Source organism: Podarcis liolepis, assembly GCF_965112155.1.
Source record: "Podarcis liolepis genome assembly, chromosome: 2".
Classification (NCBI taxonomy): domain Eukaryota; kingdom Metazoa; phylum Chordata; class Lepidosauria; order Squamata; family Lacertidae; genus Podarcis; species Podarcis liolepis.
The window spans coordinates 51,942,287-51,959,903 of record NC_139555.1 but is presented as its reverse complement, the minus strand read 5'-3'; the positions used below and the strand labels follow the sequence as shown (position 1 = coordinate 51,959,903).

General features: G+C 49.9%; 2 protein-coding genes across 5 annotated transcripts in view; one reads left to right on the top strand and one right to left on the bottom strand.

Annotated features, from left to right (window-relative positions):
* LOC310697348 (uncharacterized protein) overlaps nt 1-7,710 on the bottom strand; it is a 330,617-nt gene extending 322,907 nt beyond the window's left edge. For 3 of the 4 annotated variants that reach the window (XR_014521004.1, XR_014521005.1, XM_083483932.1), the window contains exon 1: nt 7,283-7,710. Coding sequence is in view for 1 of the 4 variants with exons in the window: in XM_083483932.1 (XP_083340058.1) it covers nt 7,283-7,325 (43 nt within the window). In the remaining 3 variants the exon portion in view is untranslated. The remainder of the gene's footprint in view (nt 1-7,282) is intronic. The other variant, XR_014521006.1, reaches the window with a different exon arrangement.
* A 1,134-nt stretch (nt 7,711-8,844) lies between these two features.
* NKX2-5 (NK2 homeobox 5) lies at nt 8,845-15,795 on the top strand. The gene is made up of 2 exons (XM_083483883.1): nt 8,845-9,228; nt 14,142-15,795. The coding sequence occupies exons 1-2, from the start codon at nt 8,937-8,939 to the stop codon at nt 14,747-14,749; spliced, it is 900 nt and encodes a 299-aa protein (XP_083340009.1). The 5' UTR covers nt 8,845-8,936; the 3' UTR covers nt 14,750-15,795.
* Nucleotides 15,796-17,617: the final 1,822 nt, after the last annotated feature.

Here is a 17,617-nt window from a genome sequence, read left to right as displayed (position 1 = left end):
CTATCCTGCTTCTTTTTCACGCAGGCCTAGACGAACAAGCCCATTTCTTTCCAGGCCTACTTTCATTTTCCCTTCCAGTTAGAAACCATCCCACTTCCTTTGCTTTCTTTTGCTCCTGTCCCCATGCTCCGAAGATTTCTTCAGGAGAGCCCCTGGGACACACCAGCTTTCTGCTCTTGGGCTCCCCAAGGCCTTGTGATGGCACCCCAACAGTGAGCTTCACATGTCCTTCCTCCACCTTGCTTTTGGCATCGCAAAAGGAAACTGAATTAGGAGGAGCGGAAAGTGAAGATCCTCAAGTCCTTGCAGTTCTGTTAAGCAGCCCGGCAACCTTGCACGTGGGGAAGGATAGCAGCCTTTAGGACCTAAGTGTCGGAAGCAGATGCGTGTGCGGCAACAGGCCCTCGTGACACCCCCGCATGCGGCCCCCTCCGATAAACGCAGGGTCGCCCCGTGGCTCCTGAGGCCTAGCGGCTGCCCATTTCCCCAGCGACCCCTGTGGGCCCCTCTCTCCCGGGTTTCGGAGGGGGGCTCTAGGGGGGGCCCTAGCGTCTTCCTCCCTCGGCTGCGTGTTTGGGCTGCGCTGCCAGGAGGCTGCCGGGCCCCGCAGCCTCCCGAGCCTCGGCCTGTCAGGCCCGGCTCATCCATCAGGCGGACACAGAGCAGACGCGCCCAATCTGGCCGGGCGAGTGTTTGCTTTTCCCGCCATTATTGCGGCCCTGCAGCTCTTTTTGTTGATACAGTAGTGCGAAAAAGTGCTAATGTCCATTCATCAGGGGGGCGTCCGCCGAAGGGGGCTGTAAACAGGGCGAGGCGAGAGCGCCCATTTGGAGTATTAGCAGAGAGACCCCGCCGGGAGATAAAGCGCCGGATAACGCCTCTCTGGCTCCCGGCTGCATTAAGCGAGAGGCGGGCGAGGGAGGGAGCAGCCTCGCCTCCGCGGCCCATTAATCACGGGCGCCTCGGCCGCAGACCCAGCGGGGATTCCCGGAGCCGCCGCCCGCGGCCTATTAATAACGCTTTATGGGCGCGCGGCTCCGGGGGAAGGGGGACTCCCCGCGGAACAGGGCTGGGGTTGGGCGCCCCCCCCCACCCCGCAAAGCATTTGGGGTGCCCCGGCCTCGACTCTATCTGTCGTGCTAATGTTATGTTTGATCTGTTTTGGTTTGACGGTCAAGACTGCTCCTGAGGCTGTTAGCTCATTGCCCTCTTGTCCTCTGATCACATTAAACACGCTATAATAGCTGGTTGAGCGCAGTCCCGTGATCTGTTAGGAATCCCTAGGCACTGACTGAGGCTCTAATCTCATGGACGCATGGTTGGGATCAAGTGCCGTTGGAAACTGGCCTTTACTGGCGAGCAACTGATCCCCGTAAGATTGGGATGCAAATACAGTAGATCTCTCTGTTGGGAGATCCTGGTTATATGAGCAGCTCTGCGGCAACGTGGAATCTCCCCATTGCACGGTAGCTACCCAGGTTGCTTTTATTTTCCACGCTAAATATTTTGTGTTTGGGAGTTCTTATTGGCAGTAGCAATCCCTTAATTTAGGCAGCAATCCTACACACATTTACTATAGAACTCAGTGGGACTTACTGTTTTGAGTAGGCATGCATATGATTGTCCTGCCAATTAGCTCAAGCTGTTCCTTAGCAATGAGAAATGCCGGTAATAGGATGTAGGATCTTCTCCAGAAATGAAAAGTTGCCTGTTTTTCAGCTACTACTTTGACTAGCAAACAAAGCTAAGGAAGTCATGTTGCCCTGTGATGAAAAACCTCCAAATCCACAGTCATGCAACGCTTTTATTAGGGCCAGGCAAAATACCTTCATTAGCACTGACTAAAATGTCACAAAATAATGAGTTCTGAAAAACTGACTTGATGCAGTCTGTATTTGGTCACACTCTCGGATCTAAGATGGAGCACCCCAAGTCCATGACATGGTGATCAGGGACTTGAAATACCCTTATTCAGGGAGGTGCCCCATTATTATGAATAGATTGTGCTCATTTACCTCACATAAGTGTTGTAAGAACAAAGCAGATTACCTTTTCTGCTGGTTAGAATGCCAAATAAGTTATTATTAACAATAATAATAATATCACATATGGTGTCATAGTGGAGTCTCCTCCTTAGGCAGAGGCAACTTACCTGAGCGCAATCACAACAAGTAAAGCCAACAGAACAGAATCAGCAAGGGTTGTATCAAGTATACCATCTTAAAAGTCCTTGCTTTTTGAGTTACATAAAAAGACAATGAAGAGATTTTCAGCAGCAGCAAAAGAGCCTTTTCTCTCGGTTTACATCTCCCACAAGAAATGCCAGATATGTCATGGGAAATAGCCTTAAAATCCATATAATACAGAGGATTGAAATGAAGGGATTACATTAGGAAGAGTGGGGTAAATGGCATGATACATCAAATGGCTGTCTATCATAACCACAAAAGAAGTGTTTGACCAGGGGCAATGTTTGGGGCTGCTGTCCACACATTTGCCTCTGAGCAAATGAAACTGGTAGGTGACAGGAGTCTCACCAGAAGTGCACCTTGTGGGGCAGTTAGCTCCCCTATAAGTCTAGGGTCCCCATTATGAGCACCATGACACCCTCAGGCACACCCTTGGTGCACGCCAAGCTCCCTTAAACCTCAAATATATATTTTTTAAAAACACTTTTTTGATGTTTGTTGAGGGGCTGCTTGTTTCTGCTTGCATTTTAATCATTGGGGTGTAGGTGTTTTTGCCTGTTTTAGGGGGAGGGGTGCTGAGCAGTGCCCTTCTGTAAATGGATATTTTGTGGTACCCACAAAAGTTTATTAGATTTCCAAATGTGCCTCTGGCCCAAAAATGTAGGAGACCAGTGTGTGTGTGTGTTAGAGAGAGACATAGAGAGAGAGAGAGAGAGAAAGGGAGAGATTAAATTCAGGGCAGGGGCAGGCGATCTGGGGCCCAGTATGCAAAACACACAGGCCAGTGCCTGTGCCATTTGCCTCTGATTTTTCTCTGAATATCATTAACTGAGAGAGAACATATGTGGAGTTTGAATAGCTGCAGCTTGAAACAAGCTCCAATAGGAGAGGGTCCAATCTCTCCCTTTTTAGGTCCATTTCCCTCAGCCAGTACCTTCATTCCTAAACACATTAGTGGGAACCCCTGGTGTTTGTGAGTGTGGACAAAGGTGAGCTCAATTAAATGTCATTGATTTCAGTGATCTGTGGTTTACACTACTTATGTAAATCACTTTCAAACCTGTTTGAACTGGGATTAGACAAATCCATTAAGAAAAAGCTTATCAGATGGCTACTAGCCACGATGCTTGTGTACTAACTCCAGCAATGGAGGCGGCCTGTGATTCTGACTACCAGTTGCAAGCAGGCACAAGTGGGGAGAGAGTGGTGTTGTACTTAGTGCTTTTGGTGTCAGTTTCTTCCCACAATAAGCATCTAGTTAGCCACTGAGAGAACAAGATACTGAACTAGATGGGCCTTTGGCCTGATGCAGCTCTTCTTATGGGAGAGAGCGGAGAATACCCCTTTCAAGACTGTGCCTGCCATCTGCAGTGCCTGAAATTTAATAAATAGATGCTATTCTTTAAATGTTAATTCAGTTAAAAGTTTTAAAATCAGTTAGCTTAACGAATGGATTGAACATTGCCATCCCAACTCAAAATACAACCTGGTTTTATCTACTCTTCTTATGTTTTGTCCCAAAGAAACATGAACATAGCCTGAAATGTTTTGATAGAGATAAATTTGTTGATGCAAGGTCGATCCCCTCCAGAGAATACTTTCACGCTGGGATCGTCTGCCCTAACTTCCCAGGAGTAACTCCCATTGAACTCAGCTTGGCTTCCTTCGCGATGGACTACGCTGTTAATTTGTACCAAACGCACGAGAACGAAGTGAACTGAGACATTTTAATCCCCCCCCGCCCTTTAGTTTTGCAGGACAGAGTGAACACGAAAGAGAAGAGTTGCAACGTGGGGTGGGGTGTGGAGGTGGTGGCCTTGCTGCAGCCCCCCCCCCATCCCTCCAACATTTAAATAGACATTTTGGGCCTCTCTATACACCCTAATCTCTTAAACTGTCATCGCTACTTCGGATCCGATACACCAGCCCCCAAAAACCCTCCCAGGGCAAGAATTTTAATTGACTCGGATGTTGCTGCTTCCATTTTCTTGCGAGATAAAGAGAATTCCACACTCTGGAAGAAGCCGAGGGAGGAGAAAGATTTGGCGACCTTCTTCCACCGCGATCGGCGGGCGGGGGGCGAGTCCTGCTTTCCCCTCCAGGAAGGGCTTGCAAATGGTCGACCATTAAGCAGGGCGCGGAGGGAGGGCCGAGGGCCAGAGATCGCGGTGGAGGCGGGCAGGGACGCGTGCTAAGCCGGAGCCCTAGACGTGGCAATTAATCGCAGATAAGTGCGAGTAGTCCGGTTTGAGAGCGCCTGTAGCTCCGCGCGCCGCCAGGTTCAGGCGCTGCCTGCCCAGGGCAAGCGCCCCTCGGGCAGATAAGCCGGAGGGAATCGGCCTGTTTAGAAATGGAACAGGGAAAAAAACACACACCAGAAGGTGGGAACATGGGCGTAGCCACGAGGGTGCAGCTGCCTCCCCCATCAAGTAAATAAATAAAAATACTTAACTAGCAGACAAATTGCGTCGCAGATAACCCCCAATAAATCATGGGTATGCCCATGGGTGGGAATGAGCTCCGTAAAGCTCCCGAAAGAAGAATCGATTTCGTCGTACAAGGAGGTCGTGGATCTGAAATAGCAGGAACCCCGCCAGAAAATCACGCTGTGCTATTAGGACACGAAAAACAACCATTATTATTATTGTTGATCTTTAAGCTCCTCCATTAAATTTAGCTGTTCTTCTCCTTGTCCCCAAGTACGCCTTGTGCGCGCTGTTTTGTTTTGTTTTTTGAAAACAATACAACAAATGCCCTCTCTAATCATGCTGAATTCAGTCATCATGAGGACTAGAAACTAAACCTCCTGCTTCGAGAAACGGCCGAGGCAACCGAAAACCACATCTTGTTCCAGCTAGGCCCAGATCAAGGCATGGCTATTAGCGGCGTAAAACTGCGTCGGATGTGGGCCGGAGTGGCCAGGTCCCACCGAAGCCAAGTAGTAGCCCACTTAGAAATACGATCGAGGAGAGAAGAAGGGCGGGTACAGCGGAGTGGGCTTGCCCTCTTTTGCTCAGCGAGGCAGGACTGGGACCAAGGAGCGGCGTTTTCAGGGAAGGAGGCTTTCGTGAACCGTTAGGTATCCAACGTAGATATAGCCCTCCTTTCCTCCCAAAGGAGCTCAGGGCGGCGAATAACACTACGGGATGCTTCTTAACCTGTTTGGCAACTACATGGACTTTTATGGGACAACAGGATGGGGGTGACGTGACAAACGAGGGGCCTTATTCCCAGCGCCACGCTCCGCCCTATCTAGGGATAGGGCAATGCTGTCACATAATACTGGTCTGTTATAATTGGGGAGAACTTTCCTTTGTATTATACTGCCTCGTTTTTTCTCTCTCCAAACACTATGACCCTTTTGGAGCAGGCTGCCTGGGGAGGTAGAGACCTCTTTTTTTGCAAGACTGTTTTGCCTTATCATGAATCGGGCTGTTGTCGAGATCCCCTCAGTAGCAGCCGAACGAAAAGGAAGCGTGCGCACGCTTCTGTACGTCTGGACACACACGTCCAGAAAGAAAGGAAGCAGGAACCTACTCGACAGTGCCTTCACTTGCACCCCGAGCTTTGATGGGGGGTAATTCCTTCTCTCACGGAGACCATCATCTTCCCTTTATAGCCTTTTGTATCCGGATAACATGCTCTGTCAAGCAAACCGAAAGGTACATCCTAAACAGTGTTGGCACAGGAAGCCGCCTAACTCAGACCCTTAGTCTATTATCCGGCTCAGTGTTGCGCACATTAGCGGGCAGCAGTTTCTCGCCGTTTCAGACATGAGTCTTTTTTCCTAGCCCTACCTGGAGATGCCGGGAATTGAATTTATGGCTGGCTGCTTGCAAGGCAGGTGCCCCACAACCGACCGACGGCCCTTCCTTGACTTGGAAGTAGGGTGCACTTTATCAGATCCACTTCCTAATACGGATGCAACCCTAAACCCATTCCAAAGCAAACCCCACTAAACCCCACAGGGCTTAGTGCATTGGAATACAGGGAGGTGCATTGGAATACAGTGGTACCTCGGGTTACATACGCTTCAGGTTACAGACTCCGCTAACCCAGAAATAGTACCTCGGGTTAAGAACTTTGCTTCAGGATAAGAACAAAAATCGGGCTCTGGCGGCGTGGCAGCAGCAGGAGGCCCCATTAGCTAAAGTGGTGCTTCAGGTTAAGAACAGTTTCAGGTTAAGAACAGACCTCCGGAACGAATTAAGTACTTAACACGAGGTACCACTTACAACCTTACTAGGAATATTTTTTTCCACACTACGGCATGTAAGTGCATAAGATGGATTTGCAGTCTCTATGGAAAAACCGCAACAATCTCATTATTTCGAAATCATTCTGCTGATCTCTTGCCGCACGAGCGCGCGCGCACACACACGAGATACTAGATTGTGGGCACCAAGGTCGAAGGGGGGGGGGAGCATCGGACCGTGGGCACGGAAGGAAGAAATATCCGGCACAGCAAGACGCAGATGCGCTTCCACGCGCCGGTGCGGGCGCTGCTGACACGCTCCTCAAGATGCAACATCTGTCTCTGCAGAGACTCCAGGAGCCCTAATGGCGGGTGACAGTTGTTGCTGGAAGACACACACCCCGCTAGCTAGATCCTACCTAACACAGAGACAGTTTAACTGGTAATTTAGTTCAAGGGACTTGTTCCCTAATTGGTGTGTCTTAAATAGGATCCACAGAGGCACCGTAGTTAAAGAAAAGGGGGGGAGGGGTTAGGCGGGGGGGTTGTCCTGGGAGAGAATGCGTACACGTCACGTGACTATTTCTCAGGAGGAGCGCTTATACTTCTTTGGTTGTGATTATTATATATTTTTTATTTTTTATTAGCCACACTAAATCCTCTTAAGATAACAGTAGGTTCGAGGGGAAGAGTTAATACAGTAGAACCCAGAGGAAGCCTTTCACACTCTTGCCAAGACTTCCACACTCTCCTGAAATCCCCGCTATTGCTTTTCTGTCTTTTAGCACTCTGGTCCGTCCCTTATTTCTCAACCTCGAGGAAGGGGCTTCTCCAGAACCCAACCGGACAGATCTACCAAAACCGCCCGTAGGCAGTGGAAGGGCCCAGGGCAACTCACCAGCCGCCGCCTCTCTTCCGCTCTCGGGTCCTGATTTCTCCATGGTGAGGCTCTTATCGGTCTTTTCCGAAAGAAAAGCTCGCCGTGGGGAAGATGTGCCTGCCTAATGTTCTTCGCTTCGAAAGAGTTTCCCAAAGAACTGGCTCCAGACTTTCCCTGTCTTCCTTTTCCCCCTTCCTTCCTCAGGCTTACTTTCTTTCCCTTTCTCTGGAGCAGCCCACATTATTGCTCCCTTCTGCAAGCTGGGTCATCCCCCAGAGTGATTATTTGCCACTTCGGATTTGTTAAGCAATGCATCAATGTAAGTGCTTCTTAAGGGCCTGCTGCGGTCACCCGCATTTCACCGCCCACCACTAGAAGAGCCCAGGCTCGAGCTAGAAAGAGCCTGGAAGCCTGGAGGGAACCAGGGGGGTCACGCGTCTCCTCGGAAGAGCTTTGGCTCCGGGCCTCGCTTCTGAGAGAGGCCGGGCTGGGGTCTCCCCTGCTCTTGGTGGCCCTTCCGCGGCAGCCTTGCCTTCTACTACCCAACACCCGCCCCCAGCTCTCCATTTGTCGTTATTGCCAATAATAGCGCTTAGAAAAAGGTGGAGGGAAAGGCGGACTCCAACTCCCACCCACCCCAGCCAGCCAGCGGGACCCACGGGCAGGACTGATGAGGGGATGTGTAGTAGCCGGCTACATCTGGAGGGCCATACGATCCTTGCCCTTGTCACAGAAGCTATCGCCTGGCAGACACCAGAAGCAGGGAGGAAGGACAGTGGAGGAGACCCAGAGCTTGCCGGGCCTCGGGTCAACCCGCCATTCCGGCATCCTGAGTGGTTAGGGAGGTTAGCGCTGTAAACCGTCTTTCGTGTGTTCTGTAAAGGCCACTGCTTTAGATTGATGCCACCGCTAAGTTCATAGTGCTGTAAAATTGCACTGCAAGCGCGAGGCTTTCCCCGCTGGATCCACAGGCCTGGTGGTGCGCGAAGCGCGCGCCGCGTTTGATCCTGGCTAGTGGGTTGGATCTTGCTGCGCGCTGATCTTGGGGAGGGCGCCCCTTGCCGTAGCCAGAGGAACAGGCCTAGCTTCGTGGAACAATTAAAACGACAGTTTTTGTTTGGTTTCGTTGGGTTTCTTTGGAGTGGAAACTAAAGAACGTGCCCGTCCCTCCTCCCAGTTTCCCACAGTCGGGCTGATTCCAGGTTTTTTTTAAAAGGGGGTTTTTTTCTTAGGGAAACCTTTCCAAGAAGGGCGCTCCCCCCGCCGCCCCCACTTCCTCTCGCAGCCCTCCTCTTGACACGGCATTCAGGTCACCCTGCGCGCCCGACGGCGCTCTCCTTGCGGCTTGTTTATTCAACCTGACGCCATGATCGATGGCATCCCGGAGCGCTTTTGCGCGCGCCACTGGCCGGGCCTCGGCGTCCCTTCCGCGGCGCTGCTCGGCGCTCCGTGACTATATTAGGTGGGCCCGGGACGCGGCCCGGCGCCGGCCAATGGGAGAGGTCTCCCTGCGCCTCGCTCCGCCTCCGTCCCTGCCTCCCGAGTGTCCAAGCTGCGGCTGGCCGCGCCGGCCCTGCTGTGCGCGCTTTGGAGACCAGGCTCAGCGCACGCCGGGGGCACCTGCTCTGCGCTCGCAGGACGCTGCGCTCGGGCACAGACGCCGGCGCCCGCGATGTTCCCGAGCCCGGTGACCACGACGCCTTTCTCCGTCAAGGATATCCTGAGCCTGGAGCAACATCCCAGCGGCTTGGCGCCCATGGAGCTCTCGGCTCTGAGCTCGCCCTCGTCGTGCATGCTGGCCACCTTCAAGCAGGAGGCGTATCCAGCCGACGAAGGCCCGATCGCGGACAGCCCCGTCGGCCTCGCCAAAAGCAACGGCGCCGCTTTCCCCAGCCCCTTTTACGCGGCCAAAAACTACGTGGAAATGGACTCGACCAAGGCGCCCAAAGGGGACAACAAGAAAGGTAAAAGCAAGGGCCCGTCGGGGACACGGAGAGGGTCCCTTCCGCGGCGGCCGAAGCGCCATCTCTCTCTCTTGAGCAGGGCAGGCTGGGAAGGGGGCAATATTTGGGGGCGAGGGGGAGACCTCTGGCCGGGCTAGGGGGCTCCGAGGCAGCTGGAGCTGGAAGCGGCTGCTTGGTTCCTGGATCTCCCGCCGACTCGAGTTAAGCAAAACCACCGACGGCTCAGAGGAAGGAAGGAAGGAAGTCTCCGAGGGCCCAGGGAATGCGCGGCCAGTCCCGCTCCACGTATGCACAGCCGCCGGGAGTCTTTTCTGAAGGAAACCAGCTGGATTGTCGCCTTCATGTCGACAGGCTTGCAGCTTGTCGGCTGGAAACGGCAGTAGCAGTGCGTCGTCTTATTTACGAACCATCCCTCTTTGTCATTTGCTGGAGGAGCGGGATGGTTCTCCATCCTCGCGCCTCCTAAAGGAGAGGGATTCAGGTAGAGTCGGCTGTGCTGACTGCTAGTTGGCGATCCCTTTGCGGGCAGATCCCTTTGCTGGAGTCGGACCCTCCCTTGACTCCTTTTAGTCTAAGAGGGACATTTGCTGTACATTTTCCTGCAGATGTCTTCCTCCTGATAAACCATTTTTTGTTATGATTTACGAGGATGAGGATAAGCTTTTTACAGAGCGTTTGTGATTGTCCAAGGCGTATGACAACCATTATCTTCTTGTGAGGATCACAAGCCTTTAGTCCACTGCAGATAAGGAAAGAAAGAAAATATCTTGCCTAGGGTCATGGCAGGGATGAGTCTGGGCACTTCCTGGTTCTTAGCTCGTAGACCGGTCATATCCACATCTACTCAAGTAACTTCAGAGGTAGTTACACCAAGGCAGATGTGCAGAAAGTTGCAGTCGATGTTCTGCAGCTGGACTCCAGCTAAGAGTCCGAACTCTCTTTTCTCGCGCGCCGAATTTCGGTAACAAATGAGCGGAGAGGTAGCATTGAGAATAGGATTACTATCCATTACATTATTGTTGTTGTCAACAATCATTTTGTAAAATTTAAAATATGTATAAGATGTATAAAAACTACAATCCGTATTAAACATGCTCGTATTTAAATTTAGCATTTACATTTAAATTTATATAGTTCGAAATTATTATTATTAGCAGCACACCCGTTGCTCAGCTGTCCCTTTGATGTAGGCTGAGAGGCCTCAGAACTCTTCAAAAGGCGCAATCCGCAAACTCACTCTAAGGAAACTTCCTCCTTAGAGGAATATAATGTATGTCTATGTACAGTATGTAACTAAAAATTTCAATAAAGATCATCTGGGGGGGGGGGAGAAACTTCCTCCAAAAGTGTCTGGCGTTGGTAAGACAATCTGAGATTCTTAAAATATTCCTTGATAAATCGAAGAGCACAATTCAACATTACGACCCTTCCCAGAAGGAATAGACTCCAACCATCTCGATTGGATTTATAGTAATAGTACTACTAGTAGTAATTTAACTTTTGCTCAGGAGTTTGATTAACACGCACAAGAGTTAAATTCCATCGAATGCACTTTTTCGCTGGTCCTTTAGGAAGTCATGTTTACATTAATTGCAGTAATAATTTCTTAGTAAGCCTTTGGAGTATTAACGTTTCAAAAGTTGCCTTTGGAAAGTCACGAGTTTTTACCCCCCCCCCATGAGGTTGCCATCCTATGCACACTTAATTGGCCTCAAGTTCCGCTGGACCTCTTGAGGCTCACTAGTTCTAAGTAAGCATGCATTGGATTGCTCTGTAAGATTTCCAATTCATTGTATGGAAATTGACGGAAAGGATCAGCTCCCTGTGTGAATCGCACTTTAATCAACTCTCTAGTGGAGGATGTCCCTGCTTTTTTTGGAATCACGAGTTCATTTCCATTTCCTTAGGAATCTTCCCAGATAGAACATCCGACCGATTGAGCTTTGATGCGTTCATACTTTGAGCAGCTCATTTCCTGGGAATCTCCGGCTCGGATTTTGGGTTCCTAAACTAGTTAACATTAGTCCTAAATAAATGGGTAGAAATAAATAGCACTGACTTGGAAATGGCTTGTATAAATTGTAGATAGATAGATGATAGATAGATAGATAGATAGATAGATAGATAGATAGATAGATAGATAGATAGATATAGATAGATTGTCTTTCTCTCTATCTGTCTCTCTGTGTGTAGGTAAATGTGTGTGTAGTACTGAAGTGCAGATAAAATCCACATTAATTGTTCGAGAAAAGAGCTTGAATGGGACTCATCAGTGTCTGTGGTTTCTTCACTCTGGAGGCAAATGTGACGCTACCTGAGGTCGCTTCTAGATGACATATTTATTGAGCATTCGTCCTGCACAAAGTTTGCGGGGGAGGTTATGGTTTCTTTTACTTTTTGATAACCTATTATGATTTGTTTGAGGGGCTGCTATATAACCTCGTGTGAACAATTGTTATCCCAAACTTCCCAGTACATTTTCTGGCAATTTCCTTACCGCAAAAACTCCGATTATGCTTTTATTTTTGGGGAGCGATTTGTTGCGCAGCAGTTCCTAATTTACTTCAGTTGCTTAACCTGAGTTTACCTGTCTACGGCTGATTCCCACCCACACGCAAATAGCGACAGTGTGGCTGCGTACGGACCATACCTTTAATCACATTCGAAGCACGTTGTTCCCTCAAAGAATTCTGGGCAATGGAGTTTAAGGGCTGCTGTGAATTGTATTCCGTGAGGGGCAAACTACAGTGCCCAGAATTCTTTGAGGCAATGAATGTACTTCAAAGGTACATTGTGTACGCAATGAGGTCTTGAGGTCTACCCAGCTGGGCGTGATTCAGCCACAATTAGGATTTCCGAAATCTTATAATATATATACGTGCTCAGAAGCAAGCCCTGTTGATTTCAATAAAGCTGTTTTCAATAAAGATAGTTTAGGATTCATCCTTTAAGTCCTATAGATTTGTAATGAGTAAAAAACCCCAAAAACCTATGGACAAATAATTAAATTTAAGTTTTTAACGTGTTCATTTTAAATTGGCAGTCCTGTTGCCAGGTCTTCCGCACGTTTACTTGGAAGCGCCCTACTGATTTCAAAAAGAGGTTTGCAAATAAAGTGTGCAAAAAATGAATAAAAGTAAAAATTCAACGTACTGAAACGTGGCCAGATTTTGCCCATTATCTGCAGTTCCACGATCCTGGGATCCCGCTGATTTCAGTGGGACAATTTTTGGGAGTGCCTAAGTCATATGCCTACATCCAGTCTTTAAATTTCCAAAAAAGAAATAATTCCGATATCATTTTCATCGCTTTGAGCTGAGTTTGTGCCCTGAATATTAAAATTGAACTAAGATGAAGATGAACTAAGATTGAACTAAGATGAAGGGCAGTGCTGTATTTGAATAATTTAAAAATGTAAAAACAACAGGAGCAACCACCTAGTCCGCAGATTAAGGCCTTCAAGTCTAAATTTCTTTGGAGGAAACAAAGCGCACCTAAGAATATAGCTCTGCTTGGAAAAAAGGCAAACGAAAACAGAGGCTTTGTTCCATTTCTGCAGAAGCAAATCATTGGAGTTCAGCAGTATTTCCAAGTAAGATGAGTTGACTTCTGAATAAACACGAGTGGGGTGACTTGTGAAATCTGTTTAGGATCGACTTCTACTCCCGCTGACCTAAAAGAGTGAACTTTTCAGCGGATACAATTCAGCCAATGTTCAGCACTTTTGTATCCCAGGGTTTAATTTTAGCTGGATTTGAGCCCCCAAATGTAGGCTTGATCTGTTGCATTAATTTTAACTGGCCGCATTTCGTTTTAGAATTATATACTGCAACTATCTGTAGAGAAAGAGAACTGGGACTTTAGCACCTCTGAATATGGCAATCGATATTGTGGTGTGAATGGATGTGTTATCAGGCTACAGAATGGAGACACAGAACGTTATTTTAACACCCAGAGCCTTTGGGGAGAAGGGTTGGTTCAATGGGATTTACTCCCTAGTGTATATAGGGCTGCAGTTTCAGGGCGCAATGCTCTGAATATTTTTTTGGGTGGTGGAATAAATTGCACAGAGCGCTGCTGAACTTACTAATGAGTAAGCATCCAGAGGATTCAGTCATTTGCTTCGAAAGCTTGGGGGCGGGGACGGGATTCAGGTGGGCAGTAGCGTCAGTGAAAAGTGTTTTGAGACCTTAGCTTTGGAGGGTGGGATCCATTTTAGAAATGGAATTGGAAGCAAATCCTATTGATTTCTATGGAGCGCAGTATTTAGCCTGACCTCCCAAACACAGATCGCAATCCAACTCAGAGGGCCGATTCTCTGTGCAAGAGGCTGGTAGCCAATACTTTTTCCCACCCCAGAGGTACCGTCGTAAAATGGTTAGAGCGCAGGGCCAAGTTAGAAGAGGGCTCCACTGAGATCCCCACTCGGTCCTGCTCACTTGTGTCAGTCTCGCCTGCTTCACGGCATAGCTGTCAACGCTTCCCTTTTTTTAAGGGAAATTCCCTTATTCCGATAGGATTCCTCGCAAGAAAAGGGAAAAGTTGACAGCTGTGCTTCACGGGGTTTTTGCTTGGGAGGTCGAAATGGGTGGAAGATCAATGTGGAGGCTGAGCTCTTTGGAGAATGCAAAGGAAGGACCTATACAGGCAATCAAATGACTGAGACTTAATGTAAGGGATCACTATAAAGGGATCGGAGGTTCCGGTTGAAATCCTCAGTCCAACCAAAATAATAGAATCATAGAATTGTAAAGTTGAGAAAGGACCCCGAGGGTCATCTAGTTTCACTCCCTGCTATGCAGGAATCTCAACCAAATCCAGAGGACTAGTGACTTGGAAATGTCCAATATATGACAAGCAAGCGCCAGGCTCTGACTGCCCCTCTGGGCTTCTTTCTCCTTGATTCTCCGCAGAGCTGTGCGCCCTCCAGAAATCCCTGGAGCAGGAGAAGCGGGACGCCGAGGATCCGGAGCGACCCCGGCAGAGGAAGCGGCGGAAACCCCGCGTGCTTTTCTCGCAGGCGCAAGTCTACGAGCTGGAGCGGCGCTTCAAGCAGCAGAAATACCTCTCTGCCCCGGAGAGAGACCACTTGGCCAACGTGCTGAAGCTCACCTCCACGCAGGTCAAGATCTGGTTCCAGAACCGGCGGTACAAATGCAAACGGCAGAGGCAGGACCAGAGCTTGGAGATGGTGGGCATCCCTCCTCCGCGGAGGATCGCCGTGCCCGTCCTGGTCCGGGACGGCAAGCCTTGCCTGGGCGACTCGTCGCCCTACAGCTCCCCCTACAACGTCAGCCTCAACCCCTACAGCTACAACTCCTACCCGGCCTACAGCAACTACAGCGGCGCCGCCTGCAGCGCCAGCTACAGCTGCAGCTACCCGGGCGTGCAAGGCGTGCAGCCCGCGGCGCCCGGCGGCAACTTCATGAACTTCAGCGTGGGGGACTTGAACCCCGTGCAGACGCCCATCCCGCAAGGGAACAGCGCCCTCTCCACGTTGCACGGCATCCGGGCCTGGTAGGCCTCCCAAGGCTCCCTCCCTCCTTGCGGCGAGGGCTGAGTGCTTGGGGGGGAAGACTTTTCCTGGACGGACTCTAAAGCGGGCATTAAAAGCGGCCGGGCTGGACCTCCTGCTGGAGAGAGGCGATCTGTCAGCAGGGATCACTCTGGGCTCAAGGATCCGGGGGCGCCAGGGAGCGCATCCCCCCACCCCAGGTTTGGGGTTCTTTCGGGGTGGGCGCACAGAAGCTCCCAAGGCGCCTCCCAGCACTCGCTCATTCGCCCAAGATCTTGTCTACACTGCTGGACACATTTTCTGCCCCCCACTGCCCCGCCAGCCAACTTCTGCTCCAGGCCAGGATTGCGCGCGCTGGGCTTTTTTATGGTTCAAACTACAGGGAGCAGCTTGCTCTGCAGATCGCAACCTTACAGCGAATTTAAGAGACGGGCGTGAATCCACTGGGCTCTCTTTTTGGATCCAACTAGATCATGAATTTCCAAGGGGAGTTGGCGTTTTCAGGGGGGGCGGGTCTTGTTTACTAACAGACATACTCCCACTCGCGCTCTCTTGTCTGTTTCGTTTTATTCTCAACACGTCCAGAATCCTTCTCCTATACAGAATTTAAAAGCTCGATGTCAGGATCTTCAGGGGTTGCTCAAGTTGGCTGCGAGCTCAGGTTTTGAAACAAGATTTCTCTTGCTGGGTTGTTCCGGTGTAGCTGGGGTTATGTTGTTCTGTTTTTAACTTGGACACGCTCTTCTTCAGACCTTGCGTGGGAATATGTGTGTGTGCGTGCGCGTGTTGGGCAAGGGGGTGGGGTGGAGTGAAGACTCTTTCGCACTGTAGCCGAGGCCCCACCAGAATGAAGGAAGTCAGACGCTGTTTTCGTTCCAGATCCCCATTTAGTTGTTATGCACTAAAACAAGTGATTGATTTTGATAGTATTAAATGCACTGTCTGTTCTTTGTCCAGCCGCTTGGTTTGATGTACGTGGTCTCCCCCACCCCCCTTTTTTGCTGTACAGCCCGATACAACTGAGTGTCTTGTCATTAAAGAGAGTGGCTTGAGTTTGTGGGTCGTATTTGCTTTCTTTCCTGCAACCGAGAATTTAATGACCCCTTAATAGAGGTCGCGCGGGGCTAGCGATTCTCTCTTGCCTGATCCCACGGTCAAAACGAAGCACTTCCTTTTAAATCTAAAAGGAGTCCGTGCCATTGAGCGGCGGGCGCAACCGAGCCAAAACCAGGCACTTTGAAAATTGGGAGAGATTCACAGGGCAATTCGATGCATGCTCATACATGTATACAGTACACACAATAGAAATGCCATCGAATTCAATGGGACTTACTCCCAGGGAATCGTGTCGAGGATTGCAACTTCAAGCTTGTTTTTGTTCTACGTGTAATTTGCCTATTTATCTGGATTTCGAAGTGGTCTACTGTGAAATAAAGTAAATAAAAATAAAAATTGAAGCTTAATTTTTTCCGACTCTGGTTGGATCTCATCCTGTATTCGAAACTCAGAGCCATAACCACGTTTACTTAGAAGTAAGTCTCGTTCGTGGTTAGTAAGTATGCTTACCATTCCAATCTTAGTATTATTTAGTATTGTCTTAGTATTATTTACAACCTCCTACTCCACACGTCTCCACTAAGAACGAAGTAGCTTTATGCCGAGTTCAATGGGGTTTTACTTCTCAGCACCGTCATTTGAATGCGCAGCCCCATCCTGCGTGCGTTCACCTGGAAGCCAGGCATCCTATGCTCAATCTGGATCCCTCCAGGTGTTGCCGAACTCCAACTCCCATCAGCCCCGCCCCCAGTCAGCACGGCCAATCGCTAAGGCGGATAGGCAGTCTAGTCCAGTGGATCCCTATTAGCTACGGACCCCTGTTTTTCAAAAGCCAAGCTGCGGACCCCCTACTTTGAAAATGTGGTGGTTTTGTTGTGTGAATGGTGCCACAAACCCCGTGGGGTCCCACCAATTGGGAACCACTGGGCTAGTCCAACAACACCTGAAAGGTCTTAGATTCTCCGCCCCCGTCCAGTATGCGGGTGACTTGAATAAAATATTGGGGGAGGCCAGGTAAACACCGCCCCGTATGATCGATCACATGATGCGGCACACGCACACCATTTGAATGCCAATGCCCGTCAACTGGGGGGGGGGCTCAAATATTTCATCGGAGGGGCAAAGGGACCTCGGCCCCTAGGAGTTGGCTCCTATGACCACCCAAATCGCATCCAGACCAACTGGGTTCTGAGCGGACGTGTTTGGGAAATGGGAAGATGAACTTCAACGCCAGCGGGTGGGGAGGAGTCGCCCGGTTCAGTCAGGCCTGGCAGGGAAACTCCCAAGCACCCCTGGGAGCTCTGGGACGATTTTCTCCCTGTTGAACACGCAGAGTCGGAAAATCCAAGGGACACCATTTCCTCTTACCAAGCCTTAGGTCCTGCTTCGTGGCCTTCCCAGTCCATTTCCACACCTACACTTTGCTGCTTAGGCAAGGAAGCCCCATCCGAATGAAAACCGGAAAGCGCGTCCAGTTAGACTTGCTGCGTACAAGGAGCGCCTGCGGTGAATAGCAGGTCCAGGTGTGTAGGAAGGGCCAGAACAATCTGCTGTGCGTTAGAAAAAGGCTCATTGCCGAGACACACCAGCCATTTAGCTACCCAAATGCAGACAGATGACACCATCCCATCCGAACAGAGGATACCACTATTCTAGCGGGCAGCGGGTATATTTTCCCAGGGCGTGTGGCACACTCCCCCAACTTCATTTTCTATGCGTGCAAAACGCCGAGCAGCTTCCTTTCGGATCTATGTTCTCTTTACATGGAAAAGAGCGCCCTTGTCACAGGTGCTTCTTAATGTGTTTCGTTTTACTAGG